Genomic DNA, 16,679 nt, shown 5'->3' on the forward strand with positions numbered 1-16,679 from the left:
CAAATCAACTCTCCAAGTTGTGTCAATTAATGGACTGCTGACGAACGAACGTATTGCTGGTCAAATTTTATGGTAATTATGGAAGATAATTAAGATTTGGGACCTTAAATACTTACTGTAATTTATGCACAAATTATTTTTTGCACAAGCATATAACCATTATTTTGTTGATAACAAGGACACGATATGAATTATAACGTAACCCGACAAATAAAATGTATTATATTCATTTTGTTTTCAAAGAATTATACTATGTTTTCCCCGATTACAAATTAAAACAAAGAGTAAGAACATTCAATATGCAATAAAAAGGGTAATCTATATTATTGTTCCCAAATTTTGGATGCAACTTTTCAAGCTCCATCTTCTGTTCATCCCTTGACCCTTACTCAATCCGCAAAAGTTGCAGTTTTTCTATTTAAGAACACAACCCTATTGGAGCAGAACACAGTTTGACTCAATGCTACATGCTTTGGATGGATAAGATTCACACACACATGTGATTTAAAAAAAATTAATGAATCTCATGTATGTACGGTTAATTTGGGTCCTTGATTCTACCAGAGATGTCCCAGAATCAACCGTTGAGGTTCATAGCCCCCTCAGTCTTCTACTTTCCGCCCCCACAATCACATCAAGTCATCAATAATCTACTCTCTCGCAAAATTTTCAAATCCACAATCCTTTTCTCTATTTTGGAATAAAACAAAACCATACCCGCAAGTTTGTTGCTGCAGAATCATTTCCTCTTTCGTTTAATTTCTGCGCCAACTTCGCTAAATACTTCTACTCCAAAAAGGTCCCAACATTTTAAGGGAATTTTTTTTGAAAAACACGCACTATAAATCATAATAGGAAGTGTGGAAGAAGATGAAGTACTGCTGGAATCTGCTTAATAATAGTGGAAGCCGTGGCGATGGTGTGGGTGGGCATGATAGTATTAGCTGTGGGAACCCTATATGGGAATCATGGGATCTTGCTGGCAATAATTTCCACGCGCCGTCCACCTCAGCCGGCCTGCGGGTGGAAGCTGGTGGTTTTCACGCGCTGATGCTGGGCCAGGATCAAGAAGAGAATGCGGAACTGCATTTTCGTTCTGTGTCTTCATCTCTTTATTCGGGTAAAGGGCCCTGTTACCACAACCCGGACCCGCATTTGACGTTCATGAAGCTGGGGAAGAGGCAGTATCTTCCTAGGAGCTCTGCCGGCCCATCTTACACGGGCAAGAAAGGGAAATTCTGCGAACCCAGCTGGGAGAAAACCTCGGGGCCAGCTGTGGCCGTGCCTGCTGCCGTCCCGGCGGTGGTGCCTAGGTGTCAGGTGGAGAGTTGTGGGGCGGTGCTGGCGAATGTGAAGGATTATCACAGGAGGCACAAAGTTTGCGAGAAGCACGCAAAAGCCCCGAAAGTACTAGTTCTCGGAATTGAACAACGATTCTGCCAACAATGTAGCAGGTAATAATTTTGATAATTATAAGTGGAAAGTATAATTATTTTTGGATAACTGAGACGATTTTTAGGAAGTTCTGTTTTAAATTCGCAGGTTTCATACCGTGAATGAGTTTGACGAATCGAAGAGAAGTTGCAGAAGGAGACTGGCGGGGCATAATGACAGAAGAAGAAAGAGTTCTCAAGAGCATTCCCTTGCGAAGAGATATGTTCAAGGTACAAATTATTTGAGAATTATTTTTTAAAATTAGATTTGAACATTATTTTTTATGTCTATTAATTATGATTATGACTCGTCTAGAATCAAACTTGCCTTCGAAGTTTTTAAAATAAGCAATCCGACATACCCTATTATATAATATATTTAATGTGAATATAGAAGGATTGTATTTATAATTTGTCTAATCTACGTATTTATTCTGTTATTATTATGTCTTGGTCGAGGTTAATTAAGAGACAAGCTGACATATGTAATTGTCTATTGGCGCTGATGAGGATGTTTTGTTATATTTTAGACTCGGTCAACATTTTTTGCAGTTTCCAGGTTTAAAAAAACCTAGGTTAAAAAAAAAAGAAAAAGAAATGATATGTAATTGCCTCTCCTCACTTTTGCCCCTCGTTGTTTCTGTCTTAACGTCGCATATATAAGCATACTTTTGAAAATATATACATATTATATATATATATATATATATATATATATATATATATATATGAGAGGACATTTCATTACTTCTCATAAATTAATGTCATCTCATCGATACTCATGTAAATATGTACAATTAATGTGTAGCTTATATGATGTGACACTTCATTGCATCTTATAAGTATCACTTCGTTGATATTTATATATATATATATATATATATATATATGATGTGACATTTCATTACATCTCATAAATGAATATCATCTCATCGATATTCATATAAATATATACAATTAATGTTTAGCTTATATGATGTGACACTTCATTTGCGTGTCATTTAATCGATATTCATATAAATATAAATATATATATATTATACAAGATGCCTATGCTCTATATATGGTACCATACGACGTTACGTCTTTAAGAGGAAAGTTCGTACCGACAGTATTGCTACAGCACTTCAAGTATATCATAAGTTCTTAATGGGGCTGCATTCTCATGTACATTTCGGGTATACGAATCTAATTACAGATTAAATGTTAGGTATTACTATTTAACCAAAAACCTTACACTCAGATATGAAAATGATGGCCGCAAGCAGAAACCCACACCACTTTCTAACAGCAGTGAGTGTGCTCTCTCTCTTCTGTCATCGATGAATCAAGATCCTCGCACCTGGAACAGTATCTCTGCTTCTTCAGATCTTCCCACGAGACGCAGTGCTGCCCTGCGAGAGCTCATCGCCGAAAATCGAGCCTCCATTTTAGCCTGCAGCAAGAATAATCCCAATTTTGATAATGATCAGATGGAGAACTTTTGGATTCAAAAAGGATCGAATCTACGGTTCTTGAACAGCTCCTCCCAACAAACCAGAGGACAGTTAACGTTGGATCTCATGCGGGTTTCGAATTCTGAATTCGGGATGTTTTCTATGCATGATTATGATGAAGGTGATAATACTAAATTATTCAAGGCAGTGAATTATCAGCAAGAATGCTCTGAGTTCTGAAGGCTTCCTTTGGGCTATTAATTAATTTATTTATGATTCTTGTTATATATAAATGGTTTGTTTTCAAACATTCATCCATCGCTATTAAGTTTGGATATTCTTGGCTTAAATGCGTTTCTGGAAGTATGTTGTGTTTTGTTCTAGGATTTAATATGTATTTCTTTGTCTATAGAATAGTGGAAATAATTTGAATTTATTCTTTTTTTTTTCTAATCTTATATTGTGATCTTTTGCATATTCTCTTACGAAATTGTATATATATAGTAGTTGATATGTGGGTGCATAATGCATTAATACAAGAGACGATTACCTCAATCTTACTTATGAAGTTATATATGATCAATATAAGATATTGGAGGATTATTGATTATTAACGTACATGAAATTAATATATTATGTATATCAGAAGTTAGTGTTGTGTTCTGGTGTTGTCAACACGAGCGCATAACATGCTGTGAAAATTAATTAAGTAAAACTTGAATAAATCGAGATCAAATTATGCATAAGTACGAATACTTGTGCATTGTTTTATGACAAAAATTCATTAGAAAAAATATGTAATCGTTTACACTAAAATAATACTTCTGAGAATAAAAAAATCAAATTTTTTGACATTCCAAGGAATTAAAAATGCATCAAAATAAATCAAATAAACACCAATAAACAACACGGCATAAACGTGAATCAATCGCTCAAATGCTTCAACATGAAAAATATCTTCAACTCTGAACGTTATGTATCTTCAGAGAAAAAATTCCAACACCATGTTATAAAGTTCATCTCAAAAGTCATCATCTTCTCTCAATATTCGATATATATATATATATATATCTTAATTCGTATCTTGACCTAATTATCTTTCCATAAGAATAAAATCCTACAAACATGAAACAAGAGTTTATTATGAATAAGACTCTATTCAAATCTAAGATATTATATCTTAAAAATAATATCAAGATTAAATTAGATTAATCAAGTCTAGGAATAAATCTTATTATTAGATCAAGTTAAATTAGTCTAAAAATACAAAACTCTTGTTTTTTTACTCTAAATAAATAATAAAGATTATTTAAGAATAAAATTCCTTTCAGATGTAGTTTTGAAAATTGTTTCCTTAAAGATCATCATGTTTCTGATCATGAACAAATATTCTTTGTCCCAACAATTGTAAGTTTAATTACTCAACTTAAAAAATTCTCCCAGAACATGGTAGGACTTTTTTTTTTTAACAAATTATATTGTATACAATTAATATAGCTAGCTGCTGCGATATATCGTCGACCACTGTAATCACTCAATCTAGGCATGAATAGGCCAATGATTGTTCGAACCTAAAACTCCTCTGCGGACACGTCTATCTTCTTCCTCGAAAATTCATCTATCTTCAGACCTAAAAATGCCCAAATGTTTTCTTAATCTCAAAAAGGTTTCCACAACTCTTATTTACTGTTAAAACTAACTTGGTTAGTCAGTTGGAAGGGCAAAACTCACCTTGCACGATAAACCGTTCTCCCTTGTGACAGGTAACCGGGAAATAACAAATCAGGCCCGGTGGTATACCATACGAGCCATCAGAACAAACTCCCATTGATACCCAAGTGCTCTATATATACACAAAATTATAAATAAAATGAAAACATGCATATTCCGTTTTGTCTTTGATTTTTCATTTTTAGAAAAAATATGATGCTTTATTTTTCGAGAGATATATATATAAAATAAATATTTGTTTGATTGAACACATTTTTGTGGAAAAAAAAAAGATTTTGGCTGTCAAATAACTAAACAAACACATTATATATTTAGCTAATATAGTGACCATGCAATGATAATAATAACAAAAAATATGTACACGAAAATATATTGTGCAAAGAATTTATTCGTTAAAAATAAAATTATTAAATGCTGTGAAAATTGTTTCGTCGTGTTAAATTGAGAAAAAAAGAAGCAATATTTCGAAATAACTTGGATTAGACGTTAGGCGTTCCGAGAACCCAGATCATGATATGATCACAATTGCAGCGCTGGCAGCGACAGTGCGCTAGAAAGCTTACGAGCTTTGATAATGGCTGAACCACGTTGTTGCACCGTGGTAATTAATAAACTCTTTATTTAACCTAAACAAATAATTTCACAACTGCATTAAAAGCATATTAATTCAAATTAATTTAGGTGGTTTACCATTGATCATTAGCAATGAGTTCTCTCACGGGCTTGTGTCAATTTGCTGTGTGAACAGTTGCATGGTTAACATCTGGATATTGAGTGGACGAGTGATTCCCCCATATATACGATGATATTTCCAGCCGATCGGAAATCTGGGTTTGAGCTCGGTTTTGGTCAAGTCTCGTGAGGCAAGTGATGTTCTTGGCTGGGAGAGAGGATACTTCTTTCAAGATTAGGGCATTCGTGTTGGCCCGGGTTAGCCACCACAAATACCTACATTAATAGCATGCACGATCTATCTACTCAGGGGTTTAATTGGGGCCGCATATTGGTGTAGCGCCGAGGCCTGAGCCCCGTAAATGGACACATTCTTGGACATAACATCCTTCCTCTCCATGCCTTCCTTCCGACGGAATCCACCCAACATTACTGCGTGCTACATTAACATCAGTTGTCACAAATACACCTAGCAGTTAGACATAAAACATATTTATTCGAGGGACGGGTCGATTCAATTAGCGTATTTTCTTTGGATAAATTAAGGTCGAACTTAGGTTGATGTAATTAGTTAGAATTGGCATGGAACCGATATTGTTAATTACTTTGAAGAGGGGTAAAGCGGCATCTAATAATTTCATTTTTACCCCTCTCAACCGCCCTGCGGCCGGTTCAATATCAAGCATGTGTGTATGATCACAGGCTGATCGAGGCCTAACATTGATCCTCTTGCTATCATGGGAATTGAACAAGAGCATAGCCTAGCTATTTGGCCTGTTGAACTTATAAACGAACATATAATTAAGAGACAATCGCATGTCTTAATTAAGGTGATAAAAACAATACCAAAAATATATATTTTTACAAACTTCGAAAAATCTTTACTATAAATTTGCCACCTTCCATCAACAGCAAAATGGAGTGAAATTACGTAATATTCTACTTTACTGTTCTGCAACATTTAATTGGGTATCTAATTCATGCAAATTATAAATAGCATATTTTAATAAATTATTAAAATTTATTTTACCATCAGCTTTGCAGGTATAAAATAGAACATAAATTGATCAATTAAAACAAGAGATTTCAAAATTAATATTAAGATCAGATTAAAGCAGCCCCGGTGACAAGCAACTTGACGGTTTCCTTCTCTATCTCCATGGGAAAAGAACATCTTATAGCTGAGTATTCAAAATTATTAAAAATACTATTTGCATATATTCACAATAAAAAGTAATACTTTTAACATAAAAAGTAATATTTTTTCATGGATGATCCAAATAAAATATATGTATCACAAAATACGACCCGTGAGACCGTCGCACACAAATTTTTTACACGAGACTCGTGTAATACTTTTGACACGTGAGATGGTTTCACAAAAAATTGTGTGTTGCCTTAATTGCTCATCTAGTGTTTTTTTTTTTTTTTTTTTGGTTATTCTATAGTATACTGAGAGTGTTTCTTTCCCTATTCTAATATCATTAGATTACGTGAATATCTTATCTTTATGAAAACTAACAAAAATATTGATGATCAAAAGACTAACATTTGATTACATTATAAGAGAAAAAATATTTGAGACGTAACATAAAATAATCATTTTTTTTGGTTAATCTAGCTATATGTCCGGGCTTGGGTAAAGGAAGGGACGACCTTCTCCCTTGATTCATCTTTTCCAATGCCTTTTTATGTTTGTTACTGTTTCCGGATAGTACATGTCGTTCCAATGTAATCCTAAAACATGAAGATTTGGTTTTTGAAGAAATTCCATTTTGTTTGATGCTTTATCGATTTTGATCTTTAGTCACAATTATTCGACAAGTTAAAAACGTAAAAGTAGAGGGACAAATCTGCCAAATAAAATATTTATGCATTTTATTATTGTTTATAAAACTTATCCAACATTTAAATATGTGATAAAATCCGAAACCGAAATCCATTAACATGACTAATCCAAACCAAAAAACTACGTTTTTATATCCGAAAGTACAAACACGCTGCGTACTCCAAATGGGAAGGGCTGAATCAAGAAACAAACTTTGAATTCGAATGTTGGATAACAACAAAAACCCAGAAATCGCAGCAAAATCGAGAGAAAAATGCGAAGCCATAACGCTGCTTTGCTTCTGAGGGGCTGTTTCTGGCCCAGTTATGGATACAGACGCCTTAGTTCACTTCCCAGCAATACCCTTATCGATGATCACGCCAATGACATAGTAAGCTTTCACTCATTATTTGCTGCGTTCAACCCTCTATCTCTTTCTTTGACCCTGCTCGATTTGGTTGCCTTGAATTTGCTTTCAGGTGCTTGTTGAAGCAAAATCTAGTTCAAGAACGGCAATTCTCAATAGACCCACTTCGCTCAACGCTCTTAATATCTCTATGGTCAGTTTTTGATCGTCTGATGTTTGTGTTTTTGATGCTTTGGTTTTTGGGTTGTTGAGATTTGTGTTTCCTTTGCTGGCGTTAACGTTTTTTTCTCTATCGAAACTGGCGAAATTTGGGAATTCTATCTGATGGCGGCGGGTTGTTACTTTTTCGGTGTTTGTTCAAATGCTTGCTTGAGGTCCCATGTACAAGAGTTTGTCTTTTATCTGATAGCAATGTTGAGGTCGCTCTATTAAGAATGATTAAATTGTGAACAAAGGCAAAGTCGTAAATTTCTGTGAGGTGACAGAACTAAAAATTAAAATACTTGTAATATATGGAGGTGAAACTCCGCAACTTTTGTGTAATTGTTGTTTGCTACGATTGTTTTTGATGAATGTTTTAAGGTTAAATAAATCTTGTGATGTTGTTTGAATTTAATTTGATATGTGGTAGTGTTGCAGTTTTAGATTTGGTGTTTCATCTTTCATCGATGGGAACTACAATGATTTGTGTTGATGTCAGTTGTGAGAAAGAGAGTCGTGTGGCTCCATTCTTATGTTTATCGGAACATTACATGATCAAGGTTCAGCTATATTGTTTCTTTACTTGTTTCCGGTGCATGGTAAAATCAAGCACAATTCGGCATTTCATTTAAGTTTTATGATGCACTATCTGAGACATAAAGTTTGTACTGATGAACATAGGTATCCAGGCTTCATAAGCTTTACAAAAGTTGGGAAGACAACCCTGACATTGGGTTTGTCGCCTCAAAGGTACACCTCCTTTCAAGTGTACAAGTTCTTGTCTTTTTAGAAGTCACTTTCTTTTCCTCTGTTTTGTGCTTTATTAAAGAATTGTAGGCTTACATTTGTATTTTTACGCTTATAAATAACTCCAAGGTGGTTTAAAATTCTTGAAGGGTAGAGGCAGGGCGTTTTGTGCTGGTGGAGATATTGTTTCGCTCTATAATTTGATACAAAAAGGTACCCCTCTCTCCACACACACGCGCGCGAACATCTGTTTGTTTTGGCATCTATTGATCTAGATTGCTTAATATAAAAAAATGTACTTAACAAATGGAAATAGAAAAACCGATTGTGGTAGTCGTGGTCGTGGTTTACCACCGATAAGGAGGGGACTTGACGAGATGGAACGGTTCCTGAAATTATTGAAAAAATCCATACATTTATGGGCCTGTGGCCGAGAGCTCTTGTCATGGCAACACTGATAAATTCATCCTGAAAACAGGGAACGTTGGGTAGAGGAAAGTTGTGTGTAGAAATAATGTTAATTATATTTATACTTATAAGAAGACAGGAAATTTTGTTTGATGTTGGCGGCATTTTCACTTTATCTCTTTTTTGTAGTCTACGCACTTAAGTGGCAATGTGTTGTTCTATAATTGCCATTCATTATTTGGACACTATTTTTTTGTCCTCTAGCTTGCTTTATGAACTAGCAGCTACCATGGCAAACTGGGTTCAGCCATGTATATTTAGTCTCCAGCTTAATATGACCCCTGACGAAAGAAGGAATAAAACTTAGAAATTTTACACGATCTTTATTTTCTTTCTTGCTTATGTATGAACATTTTGTTTTGGGATGTTGATACAGTACCCATTTGGGTATCATATCCTTGCCAAGTTACAAAATAATTGACAATTTTATACGTAAAACATGTGGGTGCAAAAAATTGCTATTGGCATCTGTAAAGGTCATTCAATGCTGCATTAATCTCCTTGATGCAAAATTGACCGATTCACTACTTTTATCTTCTTAATTGTAAATTTGACAGATTCCATGCGAACTTTAGTTCACTGCAGCCACTTTCAGTTTCCTGCATATTCGGGGTCCTTGATTTGGATTGAAGGGCACAGACAAATATTTCCACTGTAGTTATTCATAACAAGGAAAGTTGTTTGGAAAGATACTAAAAAATCCTCATGATTGTATGCGGAGGCCACATAGACTGATATTTCCACTCTAGTTATATTCATAACAAGGAAAGTTGTTGGGAAAAATACTAAAAATCCTCATATTGTGTGTGGAGGCCACTTCAGGATGAAGCAATCATTTTTGGGCTTCATAATGCGTCGTGGAAATTCTTTGTTAGAAAATAGTGAGATTTTTCTTAATGAATCACGATATAAGAAATATGATGATGACCTCTTTAGTTTCACTATGCTATGCTTTTTTTTTTCTTTTTTGGTAAAATTAGCTATAAGTTCTAATCCTGCTCATACAGGGAATCTAGACGAGTGCAAAGAATTCTTCTCGAAGGCATATGGTTTTATATACTTTCTTGGTACTTACTTGAAGCCAAATGTGAGTATATTTGATTTGCGTCTTCGTTGTTATGTATTTGTTGTGTGCTAGTCAATGCTGCACGGACAGGTCGTCATTTGTGTTTCTAAAATATATGTAATAATTTAACTTGAATTTCAAAGTTTCTGAGTGCAACTAACTACATTTTCCTCATTACAACGATTATTTTTTGTGCAACCCTCTCCCATTCTCTTTACTCTTGTTGTGCAATCTTTTGATGAGGCATAGTAAAAGCAATGGATTTTGGACAATGTTGGCTCTGTGTGCTTGTTTTATTTCTGTATCCTTGGAGTTTGTCTCTTAATAAGCAGCATTTGGACATGTGTTATTTTCTCTTTGAATTAAGGTTTGCTTACAAATAAAAAAGGATCTTTCCGTATAACAAAAAAACCTAAATAACAAAAAAACCTAATTTCCCCATTCATGAGTATAAATTACACAGTGTTTCCACGTTAACTGAATATAAATTGTATCTGTGGGTGCTGCATTGTTTACTCTGTCTGGGTTGTACTGAATTTACACTAATTTACTAAATTCCATGCAGGTTGCTATTTTAAATGGGATTACCATGGGTGGTGGAGCTGGAATTTCGATTCCTGGCATGTTCCAACTTGCAACCGATAGAACCGTATGATAAAGACACAGTGCTGAATAACTTCTAATTCTTCTCTTTGGTGTGATTCGTTAAGAGAGATCTGTTTTTATGGGCAATTGGTTTTGTACTTTGGGCAATTATTTAACTATCTGTATACATCTTAGTTTTAGGGGTGATCAAATGTAGCTCCGACTTATTTTTGCTAGAATTTCTTATGGACGAATGATGGAATGAAGCTGAAACTGCTAATTAGGTATGAAAATCATGAGAGATAAAACATAGCAGAGAAAACGAACATCATCCTTATGAAGAGATGTTTCTTGTATAAAAATAATGATGTTCTAGAATTCATTGTTTGGTAACTACAAAAATAAATTCAAATCACGGTACACTGCAATGTGAGTATTCTTAGTGCCTTCATCGGTTATCTTTATAATAATGGAAGAAGGGGCCTCGAAAATATGCATGCTGTCGAGAAAAATGTATTTTCTCCTGTCATTTTGGTATTCACTGGGAATTTTGCAACACAATATGCTTGTAGCTTTTACTCGTCTTCAAAAATTGTACTCCATTTGACCCAATACTTGCAGATTTTTTCCACTCCTGAAACGCTAATTGGTTTCCATCCAGATGCTGGAGCATCCTTTTACCTCTCCCATTTACCTGGCTATTTGGGTAATTCTTAAACTCTTATTTGTTTCAACAGCATTCATCGTTGTTTTTTTAATGTGATCACTGGCCTTTCGTAGTCCACTGTTAGCTTGTTGAGATAGATGCAAATCGTCCATTTTATTGTTTTCGATCTTCTACCAGTCAATTGCAAGTCTTTGTAGGATGATGTTTTTTAATTTACAAATTTACTGATTTTTATGTATGATAATCGAAAGAACATCGTGTCAGCCAATTCTTGTTTGTAAATTGAATAAATGGCACATACTGGGCTACCGGTGGTTGGCTGATCTCACATTTCCTTTCTTCTTCTCTATTATTCGTTTGCAAGTTTATATCTTTGCTTGTATGGATGGGAATGTGCAGGAAAATGATTATTCTTGTTCTCATTCCCATTTGATCCATGCGTCAACTGATCAGGCAGCTGATTGAGCCTCTGTTTTTTTATCTGTTTACAGGAGATTACCTGGCTCTAACAGGAGAGAAACTTACTGGAGCGGAAGTGGCATCTTGTGGGCTTGCTACTCACTATTCACTTTTCACAGTCGGTCCCACTTATTTTCTTTTTAAAATTCGACATTTGTAATCTTTTTATTTCCCACTGGATTTAATGCAATTAAATTGTATTGCTTATCATTCTCTATCCTTGCAGAAACTTCCTTTAATTGAAGAACAACTTGGAAACTTGGTAACAGATTGTCCCTCTATCCTTGAAAGTTTTTTAGAAAATCACAGGGATCCCGTTCATCTAGATCAAACAAGTGTAATTCACAGGTATTTGTTTCTTTCAAGTCCTAGTTAGATTCCTGGTGACGAAGAGTGTAATTTTGAGACGCAGAGTAAGCAAGATCTCTTTTCTTGATGGCATGTCATGCCATGTCTTCACTTTGGTGGCTCTAAAAAACCAATTACGTTTATGACACCTCGCCAGGATGGGTCACTAGTCGTAGCATCTATTTCAGCTTGTAATTTACCCAGCCAATAATAAAACCGATTCGGTTTGGTGATAGAACCATATGGGTTATTTCGTAGTATTCCTTCGTACTCTTTTACCACGTGTCATAGTGCAATTGACTGACTTGTGAGAACTCCGACTGACTTCTCTGGTTTATAATATTCTGCATGCCTTGCATGAATATAAATTTTAAAAAGTTGGGAAGACATGAAGAACAGAGTTTATAACTGAAAATCATTCTGATTCAAACAACAAATATAATTTTTTTTCAATGTTTGACGTGTTGAAGCTCGATTGATTCCATGAATACCACTTCAATTAAGCTTATCATTGATAATATTCTGCTGACTGTTGAGTATTACTTTAATTCCACTGGGAAAGGATGCCAAAACACTGTGCTGAGATATTCAATCCTAGCTCTAGATTAATCTTTTTAATTTCATCGATTTCCCCATTACTCAATTTATGCACTTCAACGGTTGTTCTTTAGGATTGAAACTGTCGACAGATGTTTCAGCCACGACACAGTCGAAGAAATAATTGACTCATTGGTGAGCATAAGTACATCTAACTTTGGAAAGCAGTTTTAAACTAGCTTATGCTTAAATTTATCATACAGTATTTCCTGCAACTCTAAGCTATAAACTTTTGTAGAAAAAAGAGGCTGCCAAAACAAATGATGCATGGTGTGTTTCAACTTTGAATAAACTTAAAGAAACTGCGCCATTGAGCTTGAAGGTTTCCTTAAGATCCGTAAGTCCCTTCCATTGTTTTACCTGTTTTCTTTCCAATCGACTTTTCTCATTATTCAAATCAATGGCTGGTCCAGATACGTGAAGGTCGATTTCAAACTCTTGACCAGTGTCTTATTCGTGAGTATAGAATGTCCGTACAAGGAATCACGGGGCAGATAAGCCGTGACTTCTGCGAGGTACTATGTTTAATAGATTGCAGTTTCCTTTCATTAGCCGCAAACATTTCTGGTCTTCGTCAAGTTCCCATTTTCCTTCCTAGGGTGTTCGGGCAAAGCTAATTGACAAAGATTTTGCACCGAAGGTAAACTGATTATATATAACTCGTTGGCATAATTTTTCATTGCTTTGATAAACAAGAACTGCATTTCCTCCCGTGACATGTGATTTGTCTGTAAAAATTGCAGTGGGATCCTCCAAACTTGGAGCATGTATCACAAGACATGGTTGACCAATACTTTTCTCCAATTTCTGCTCTTGAGCCTGAACTTGAGCTACCCACCGAGCAAAGAGAAGCATTTTTATGATATACTGGGAAAGTACATAAACTCTAGTTTTCTTATCAGCTAAATTATAATCTCCAAAATTCTTCAGAACCACACAAGTCATGTAATAAGACATTTGGAGAACTGAGCACATTGTGCAATTATTTTAACTTAATTTGCCAAAGTTTGCATTTAAGTTGAACCAGATTTAATATACTTAGTAATCTTTCGCATATATACTTGAAATTAAAGGTGCCTGTGCTTTAATATTATTCTATTAGATTTAAACCAAAGTTGTCAAATTCAGATTGGATATATAATGGAGAGATATCATTGGCACAGGTTGCTTGCTTTCACTTCAGAATCAATTTTAAAATATTGGCACAGGTAGCTGCTTTCACTTTAGAATCAATATTATTAAAATATCGAGAATCGTAATATAATAATATCTTGAGCTCATATTAAGATTGGATTATAATATATATGAGGAAAAAGATGATTTTTTTTTTATATAAAGATAGGATTGAATCGTGATTTAATAATCAATAAACCATGATATGTCAGTCAGATTAATATAGGGAAGCAAGAAGAGTGAGCTTATGTTCGTATCCTTTCTTATTCTTATCCCCTAGAGTTCTCAATCATGGTAGGAGGTTTCGTGTCCGACCCCGAGAACTCGAATTCTTTGGCGCCGATCATCCGGGAAACCTCCGAAAAAGGCGCACTCGAAGCTGTTGTTCCAATTAATGGGGACTGTGTTTTCGGGCCTGTTCCATCACGAGACGAGGTTCGAAGGGCGATTTCTGATCTCCAGAGGTGAGTGGCTGTGATGGTAGTCAATTTTCTGGGAATTTCTTCTTGTTTAGTAATCAAAATATGCGTATTTGGTCTAAATGAAAAATTTCATTCTAGTTATGCACCCCCGATTCATGTAAACAAGGTTTACCATGATATCCGAATCTAGAAGTTAGGAGAGAGAGAGAGAGAGAAGGTGCGGAGCAATAGATTTTGTTGGGTTTTTTGAAAATAGATTTCAGATTTTTATCTTAGTTTCGAGGTGATCGATCATCATCAACAGCTGGGTCAACCCCTGCTGACCATCAGAAGGGGGTGGAAGCTTGCAAGTGGGTACTGTTCTGTGTGGTGACACGTGTTCATGGATGAATTTTTCTTGTCTCTATTTCTTAGATGTTTTTTACTCTGAAAAGACCAAGACTTGGACAAAAAAATTTGGTTTGCAGAATAGACTATTCCACGAAATACGTTAGAACTAGTTTTTATGTGAAGCATGAGTGTAAGTCCTTGGTTTTTCAAGATCTTGATATTGATTTTTAAGTCTCCTTGATTCCTAGGGTCTGAATCTTGCCTTTCATAGCATGCATGATGTATACATCATATCATGATTTGCTTAGGTTTGTGAAAGCCCATTCTGCTTCTAAATCAGAGCTTGATGGGGTTCAGCAACTGCTGTATCGTTTCGATCAGACTAATATGCTGCAGTCTCCTGGATATGCAAAATTTCATGATGCTTTCTCTACCATGCAAACAGAGCCTGCTTTTCAGGTATCATCATGTTTTCAATCTATGAAAGTATATAGAATGCATAGTTGACAGCCATTGAACGATCATGGTTTTCAAGTTGGCGTGGTTTTATTTTAAAATTGTAGACAATAACCGAAAAAATGAACTTTGAGACGCATATTTCTTCTTTGTACATGTTTTTTCTTTTCACTGGATATGTTTGGATTTTCTATTTGAATGGGAAATATCATTTTTCATGTTTGCCTATGAAGAAAAGCGTGAAGTGAATCATTTCTATGCTAGCAGATTATGACTACGTTCATTTTTTTTTTCATTTTGTGACATCTGAAGTAATTTTAAAATGTGAAAAGGGTGAGATTGGTTTTGCATAGAAGGAAAATGTGATAGAAATTTCTTTCAAGTCTCCTTTGAATCTTGGATTCAAAATAGCTTTATTCTCTGTTACTGAAAGAACTAATTTCTTGCATAGAACACGGTTGCCTCCATTTCATCTGATAAAGCTGTTTGGGAGGCCATACAGAGTAACAAAGCGGTCCAAGATTTACAAGGCTCTATTTTTGCAGGTTTTACATTTGATCCAAATTATTCGTATAATACGTATTTTGCTTTCTTTTGTTAATTGACCTCAACTTTATTCTAATTGTAATAGATAATAAATGTTATGACGCAAGCTATTTTGGATTTAATCAAGATCAACTAGACACCAACCATTTCAAGAGGACACTTAACATATATGTGACCTTTGTTGTTTGGATTCTCTTTTTTCTTTTGTCTACATTATGCAACGTGATACCCAGGATCTGTATCCTCATCATGTTCAAAGCCTCAACTCCAGAGCTGTTGAATATCTTCCTCGTTGTCCATTTGAAATTATTGGTGCTAAAAGTCATTTTGCCCCGTATTTGACTTGAAGGATTTGATTAATTGATATCAAAGCACTTAAATATTAGAGGTTTGAAATGAATTAGTGAATCAAGCTCCATCAGAATTTGGTTTTATCTAAACAAGCGGACTGTGGTTATATTAAGAATTAGGTTATTGAACTCTCGGCATTTCTATCCATGCAGCAAAAAAAGAAAGACTTTTGACTTGCAGTGAAGAAGAACCAGACATAATGGCTCTTATCATAAGGTGGATCCTGAAGTTCACAAGGTCAAAGCTTTTGGAATTGGCTGAAAGCTTTGGATTGCTGGTGAGTGAGATGATCCAATCCTCTCCCAAGGATAAACCCACTTCAGAGCTCGACCATCTTTTGGAAGAGAAAGTTCGTTCGTCATTGCTACTCTCTGTCATTATCATGCTGATTGTTGTCATCAGCCGAAGCTAAGGCTTGTGTATCTCACAAATGAAAGAATGCCCCAAAAATCTCCAATATGGTGTTAGCTGATGCACTTGTTTATGAAGTACCAACAATAAATGTTAAGTTGTTTTCATCTCTCAGTGTATGCCCGTTCAGAACTTGTAAGTTGTAACATGTATGCTACTGTTTGGCTTGCCCTTCTTCCATAAGATCGGACCCAAAGTTTCTTCTTCGCCTTTCAATTTATTCTTGTGGATGCAAGAGTCATTAAAGACAATCTATCTGTGAAGCTACAATATTCTCAAATTCCTATCACATGTTTTAAAAACAAATCTAGCGTTTGGTTTCATTTCTAACAACCTGGGACTTTCTAGAATAAGATACATTGGATTGGTAATATTATTTCAAATA

The 16,679-nt window shown here is 35.1% G+C and overlaps 2 protein-coding genes and 2 pseudogenes across 3 annotated transcripts; 3 read left to right on the forward strand and 1 right to left on the reverse strand.

Moving 5' to 3' along the window:
• The first annotated feature begins 586 nt into the window (after positions 1–586).
• On the forward strand, positions 587–3,286 carry LOC142554430 (uncharacterized; annotated as a pseudogene).
• Positions 3,287–4,403: 1,117 nt separating this feature from the next.
• LOC142554431 (malate dehydrogenase-like) lies at positions 4,404–6,433 on the reverse strand (annotated as a pseudogene).
• A 777-nt stretch (positions 6,434–7,210) lies between these two features.
• LOC142553118 (3-hydroxyisobutyryl-CoA hydrolase-like protein 1, mitochondrial) lies at positions 7,211–15,531 on the forward strand. 2 transcript variants are annotated; one of them, XM_075663124.1, is made up of 16 exons: positions 7,211–7,491; positions 7,580–7,660; positions 8,350–8,418; positions 8,565–8,628; positions 9,891–9,970; positions 10,515–10,598; positions 11,156–11,240; positions 11,693–11,778; positions 11,887–12,008; positions 12,680–12,740; positions 12,844–12,942; positions 13,019–13,120; positions 13,204–13,245; positions 13,349–14,242; positions 14,839–14,989; positions 15,438–15,531. In XM_075663124.1, the coding sequence occupies exons 1-14, from the start codon at positions 7,375–7,377 to the stop codon at positions 13,466–13,468; spliced, it is 1,212 nt and encodes a 403-aa protein (XP_075519239.1). In that variant the 5' UTR covers positions 7,211–7,374; the 3' UTR covers positions 13,469–14,242; positions 14,839–14,989; positions 15,438–15,531. The 2 variants fall into 2 exon arrangements, with proteins under 2 accessions (XP_075519239.1, XP_075519241.1); XM_075663126.1 differs by lacking the exon at positions 7,211–7,491 and adding an exon at positions 8,107–8,228.
• On the forward strand, positions 14,070–16,295 carry LOC142554310 (uncharacterized). Its single transcript, XM_075664993.1, has 4 exons — positions 14,070–14,242; positions 14,839–14,989; positions 15,438–15,531; positions 16,036–16,295. Exons 1-4 carry the CDS (start codon positions 14,070–14,072, stop codon positions 16,293–16,295), a joined length of 678 nt encoding a protein of 225 aa, XP_075521108.1.
• Positions 16,296–16,679: the final 384 nt, after the last annotated feature.

The sequence above is a fragment of the Primulina tabacum genome, chromosome 8 (assembly GCF_025594145.1).
Source record: "Primulina tabacum isolate GXHZ01 chromosome 8, ASM2559414v2, whole genome shotgun sequence".
NCBI lineage: Eukaryota > Viridiplantae > Streptophyta > Magnoliopsida > Lamiales > Gesneriaceae > Primulina > Primulina tabacum.

Coding starts and splice junctions, on each gene's coding strand:
- LOC142553118 (XM_075663124.1), top strand. CDS start 7,375: ATGCGAAGCCATAACGCTGCTTTGCTTCTGAGGGGCTGTTTCTGGCCC. Junction 8,419..8,564: donor TTGGGTTTGTCGCCTCAAAG/GTACACCTCCTT, acceptor AAATTCTTGAAG/GGTAGAGGCAGGGCGTTTTG. Junction 12,943..13,018: donor TGAAGGTTTCCTTAAGATCC/GTAAGTCCCTTC, acceptor TGGCTGGTCCAG/ATACGTGAAGGTCGATTTCA.
- LOC142554310 (XM_075664993.1), top strand. CDS start 14,070: ATGGTAGGAGGTTTCGTGTCCGACCCCGAGAACTCGAATTCTTTGGCG. Junction 14,243..14,838: donor GCGATTTCTGATCTCCAGAG/GTGAGTGGCTGT, acceptor TGATTTGCTTAG/GTTTGTGAAAGCCCATTCTG. Junction 14,990..15,437: donor AAACAGAGCCTGCTTTTCAG/GTATCATCATGT, acceptor TTTCTTGCATAG/AACACGGTTGCCTCCATTTC.